Source organism: Miscanthus floridulus, chromosome 6 (assembly GCF_019320115.1).
Source record: "Miscanthus floridulus cultivar M001 chromosome 6, ASM1932011v1, whole genome shotgun sequence".
NCBI classification, from domain to species: Eukaryota; Viridiplantae; Streptophyta; class Magnoliopsida; order Poales; family Poaceae; genus Miscanthus; species Miscanthus floridulus.
Genome location: NC_089585.1, coordinates 46,095,030 through 46,100,039, shown reverse-complemented (window position 1 = coordinate 46,100,039; position 5,010 = coordinate 46,095,030). Strand labels below are relative to the sequence as shown.

General features: G+C 45.3%; 1 protein-coding gene across 2 annotated transcripts; it reads left to right on the top strand.

The window, feature by feature from the left end:
* The first annotated feature begins 591 nt into the window (after positions 1-591).
* LOC136456000 (pto-interacting protein 1-like) lies at positions 592-4,586 on the top strand. Of its 2 annotated transcripts, none has more exons than XM_066455752.1 (8): positions 592-836; positions 1,440-1,543; positions 2,474-2,724; positions 2,802-2,928; positions 3,126-3,399; positions 3,479-3,611; positions 3,713-3,799; positions 4,021-4,586. In XM_066455752.1, the coding sequence occupies exons 2-8, from the start codon at positions 1,450-1,452 to the stop codon at positions 4,186-4,188; spliced, it is 1,134 nt and encodes a 377-aa protein (XP_066311849.1). In that variant the 5' UTR covers positions 592-836; positions 1,440-1,449; the 3' UTR covers positions 4,189-4,586. The 2 variants fall into 2 exon arrangements, with proteins under 2 accessions (XP_066311849.1, XP_066311848.1); XM_066455751.1 differs by having other exon boundaries at positions 1,435-1,543.
* The last annotated feature ends 424 nt before the right edge of the window (positions 4,587-5,010 follow it).

Here is a 5,010-nt window from a genome sequence, read left to right as displayed (position 1 = left end):
GGATAGGATATGATTGGATATCGACATTATAAATATGCGATTTGAGTATTCGGATATGGATACGGTATCGGATGTTGAATATCCGGACTCGGATACGGACAGATTTGAACCCCTCTAAACAGATTCGGCCTCGAATACGGTCGAAAAATATCCGTACCATTGTGGATTGAGGTGAATCCGATAACATCCCAACAAGGACGAAGGTGTAAAAAGGCATGTAAAATTGTGGATAACTTACTATACTACAAACAATAATTTAAAGTTTCAAACTGGATGAGGAAAAAGCGAGGGATAAATGCTTTCCATTTTTCTATCAAACTTTAGCTTTTGTTTTTATTACGTATTTCTATAGATAGAAGGCTGGAGTTGTGTTGGTACATCCACGACAGCAGGTAGCCAGGTGCCAGATCAGCAGTAGTAAACGTTGCATGTATGTACGGGCAACGGGCATAGCAGGTGAGGTGACAAGAATAGCAAAGCGAAGAGGGGTGTGTGCTGTGTGCATTCCAGTTGGCGAGTGGTGGTGGAAGCCGAGGCGAGGAAGGGACGGACGGACGGACTGGACGGGAACGGGAATAATAAAAACGGAACGGAAACGGCAACAAGTAAGCCGGGCCAGGCATTCCACAGCAGAGGAGAAGAAGGGGAAGGAAGGGCGTCGAGGGAAGGCCTCCGCGTCGTGTCCCTTCCTCTTCCTCCTCCTCCTCCTCCTCATCCCCTCCTCTCACCAGCACCCCAGCCATCAGCACAGCACTCCCCTCGCATTGTTCTTGATCCCATCCGGTACTACGATTCTCGCTCCCCCAAGATCAAAGGTCGGAGAAGAAGGAAGAAAGGTAGTTATCGCCGCCTCTCTTGTTGCTTTTTTTCTTAATTGACTTGGCATGTAAAAATTTTAAATCGCACATGCCAACTGGTGAACTCCGTCGGATTTTATCCTTTTCTCTCAAGACTTTTGGGTTGTTCTTGTATACCCTCCTTGTTCGTGCTTGTTAAGAAATTGGTCGCCGCCGGCTTGGTCTCTCGATCCTCGATCTCGCCGGATAAGTAGACGGTAACCGTTCAGTTTGGTTCTTGAAGCGGTGATAGAGCATATTCGGTCTCAACGTACGTTTTCCTCTTTATTTCCTTGCCTTTCGTCTCAACGTACGTTTTCCTACTGATTGGTGCTAAAGAAAAACTCCGATTAAATTCATCACATATTCGCATGGCAAATTCCGTCAGTCCATCTCTATCTTCTCGTTTTCTTCAGCGCCCGTACGCAAATGCCGTATCTTACAAATATTACCGCGAGACATTCTGAAATCTATCGATATTTTTTTAGTGCGTGGACATGCAGACAGTTTTCAGTTTCAATAAATGTGTGAAATGCAAATGTTTGGCTCGTTCTTGGTTCGATACAGTAGTCATGTAAATGTCTATGTGTTATGCAAGGTTAGGGAGCCGGCCATGGGATGCTTTTCATGCTGCTGCGTGGCCGATGACGACGACATTGGCAGGAGGAAGAAGCATGACGACGCCTATGTTCCTATCCCTGCTCAAGGTTGCCACTTCTCTCTCTCTCTCTTCTTTTCATCACTTCTTGTCATGGTAACAACGATTAATTTGTGAATTTCAGTAAAAAAAAAAGTTAATTGTGTGATACAATCAAGGCACTGATTTTCACAAAACGTGGATGGCACTACCTGATCGAACAATGCAAAGGGGATGGTGTTCTGTCTGTCTTCCAACAATTTATTATGTTCGCAGAAAATTCTTTGGCATAAGAAATGCAACTACCTGTCTGACATTAGCTTACCCAGCTTTCTGCCTTTCTTAAAGAAAGGGGGGACATAATAAACATGCCACTCAACTGTACTCGGTCGTCCACCTAAATTTGTTACTACATTGACATAAACATGTTTATCATTGCATTATTCGAAGAACTTTATTTTATTTCCATAGTTACAGTCGTCGTCTTCAGTACATTGCATTATTTTGCTAAGAAAAGCTAGTCTATAGAACCAGCATGCTAACAATTCTTCGTGAACATGAGTTTTTATGTATGATCTCTGTTTCGTCTTTCCTGAATCCTTATTACCTCTTTGAGTGAATTTCTGTATCCTTATTCGATATAGTTTTTGACACGACTAAATATGATTTACTTCACTGAAAACCTGTCCTGGTGTGTCAAATAGTGGATCCAAAAGAGCCGGGTGAATTGATTGCTGAATGTTGTACTGAACTGTGCAATGTGATTGCCAACTATTTTGACTCTGGTGGTACTAAGGGTTTTGTTGTGTACCCTGTGGTACAAAAATCCTGTTCCCCTGAACATACAAGATACTGTTTTAGTTATTTTCCAGGTTTGGTTCCATGGAAACATAAAGATATATGAGTGAAGTTAAACAAACATTTATCATGCTTACTAGTACCACAAATGGGGTTTCCTGAGCACATATCGTTATTTTCATTTCTTTTTTCCCGTATGCAGTTGATAACTTTGGACCTAGCCGGCCCTCAGCCCCAACCCCTGTCGTCCCCACAGGCAGAGCTCAGCCAATTGCAGTACCGGCCATTCACCTGGAAGAGTTGAAGGAAATTACAAAGAACTTCAGCAGTGATGCACTCATTGGCGAGGGCTCATATGCCAGAGTCTATTTTGGTGTACTGAAAGATGGGACGAAATCTGCAGTGAAGAAGCTTGACTCCAGCAAACAGCCTGATCAAGAATTCCTTGTGCAGGTTGTGCCACCTTTACTTCTCTCATATAATGTTTCCTCGTCCAGATGCTCCAGTTCTCACTCCCATTTCCTTTGCAGGTTTCAGCTGTCTCAAGATTGAAGCATGAGAATGTTGTCCAACTCGTCGGATACTGTGCCGAAGGGAGCACCCGCGTTCTGGCTTATGAGTATGCAACAAGGGGATCATTGCATGATATCCTCCATGGTAGGGAGCAAGTCTTCCATCTCCTTCCATAAGCTCAGTGTTTTTATCATTTTCATTGCTTGTGAAAACATTTATCTAGCTCCATAAGGTACTATTTGCAGTTGCCCCCATGCTAACTACTATGAACCTGTCGCTGATGCCTAATCCAATCAAGCCTGCTGAGTTTGGGCTGATGTGTGACTGATCCATGTCCACAGGTAAAAAGGGTGTCAAGGGAGCTCAGCCAGGGCCAGTCCTGTCATGGATGCAGCGAGCAAGGATTGCCGTAAGTGCGGCTCGTGGGCTCGAGTTCCTCCACGAGAAGGCGGACCCTCGAGTGGTCCACCGCGACATCAAGTCCAGCAACATACTGCTCTTTGACCATGACGTTGCAAAGATCGGAGACTTTGACATCTCAAACCAGGCCCCTGACATGGCTGCGCGCCTCCACTCTACTCGTGTTCTTGGCACCTTTGGCTACCATGCACCAGAGTATGCATCCCAAATATGCTTTCATCTTCAGTTAGGATTTGGGAACACTCTTTTACCTTTTTCTCTTGGGGGTTTTCAGATATGCCATGACTGGACAGCTTAGCACGAAGAGTGATGTTTACAGCTTTGGAGTTGTGCTGCTGGAGCTTTTAACCGGTCGCAAGCCAGTTGACCACACACTGCCCCGTGGCCAGCAGAGCCTTGTGACATGGGTATGGGCCTTTCCATTTACCTGGGAATTTTTTCTATGTTTTTGACGAGGATGAAAGGCATGAAGCTAACAAAGCAACTAAATTCTTGGTTATATATGAAGGCTACACCGAGGCTTAGTGAAGACAAGGTGAGGCAATGCGTGGATCCAAGGCTCGGAGATGAATACCCTCCAAAGGCTGTAGCCAAGGTAAATATTATTAATCTTATTTCCATGTAAACCTGAAAGTGGAATTTCACAACGTAACACTTAATCCTGCTCCGAAAGCACTGCAAGAGAGTACTGTCATTGAAAAACTTTGTTTCAAAAGTGGTTACAGTATGTGGTTTGGATGGACAAAAGATAAACACAAATCTTGATGATATGATTCTTACCATGTTACCCATGTTTTGTTTTTGTACGTACACCAGATGGCTGCTGTGGCCGCCCTGTGCGTGCAGTACGAGGGTGAGTTCCGCCCCAACATGAGCATCGTCGTCAAGGCCCTGAACCCCTTGCTGCACAGCCGGCCCGGCAACCGCCCTTCTGCCTCGTCGGCCTCCCCCGCTGCTGCAGCAGCAGAGCGATCTGGACTGTGATTCCTCATCACCAACGATGGCCATGGTCCTGTGTGTGACGTGACGACTTTGGGCTCAGGAAGAAGACCGTCTTGTGGAGCGTTGGGTTGCTGTGTCATGACTGTTAAGTCTTGGCGCCGAGAAGAGCTTTGCCATGCTCATGCCACTGTGTATGTGGCTTGTGCTGTACATTGTTTGTAAGCGATGTCCCCTGCTTGTGTGCCCTGTCATCAACCTGTTCTAGAAAATGGTGTGCGATGGATCATGGATGGATGATACCAACTGTTTGGTCTCTTTTGGAATGCAAAAATGCAGCACTTGGCTTCCTATGTGCACTGCAGATCCTCTTTAGTGCTCTGTTACCGCAAACTAGGTGTATATCTCTTTTGGAATGCAAAAATGCAGCACTTGGCTTCCTATGTGCAGATCCTCTTTGCTGTTCTGTTACTACAAACTCGGAGTATTATAACTATGATGGCAGCCGGTATATGTAACAGTGGAAGCAGCCGGTAAATTGGACTTGCAGTTGTAGTTTATGGGGAATGGCGAGTGTGTATAGCAGAAAAACATGCAAAAGAGGGCAGGACAGGAGCAGCACCTGGACTCGATGTCCTATTAGCGGCATCCAGATAGAACCAAAACTGAATTTCATTTCAATCATTATAGCTATCGTATCGACAACACAAAATGTTCTCTCAGACAGCCACTGCCCACGGGAGGGGCACAGCACACTGCAGGCTTGTTCCTAACATGGACGCATGTCTGAAACACATAACCATCACAAAGATCGAATAACCCTCCAAATGTTGATTGAGACGAATAAGAAGAAGTGGCCTCTCCACC

Coding starts and splice junctions, on each gene's coding strand:
- LOC136456000 (XM_066455752.1), top strand. CDS start 1,450: ATGGGATGCTTTTCATGCTGCTGCGTGGCCGATGACGACGACATTGGC. Junction 1,544..2,473: donor TGTTCCTATCCCTGCTCAAG/GTTGCCACTTCT, acceptor TCCCGTATGCAG/TTGATAACTTTGGACCTAGC. Junction 3,800..4,020: donor CTCCAAAGGCTGTAGCCAAG/GTAAATATTATT, acceptor TACGTACACCAG/ATGGCTGCTGTGGCCGCCCT.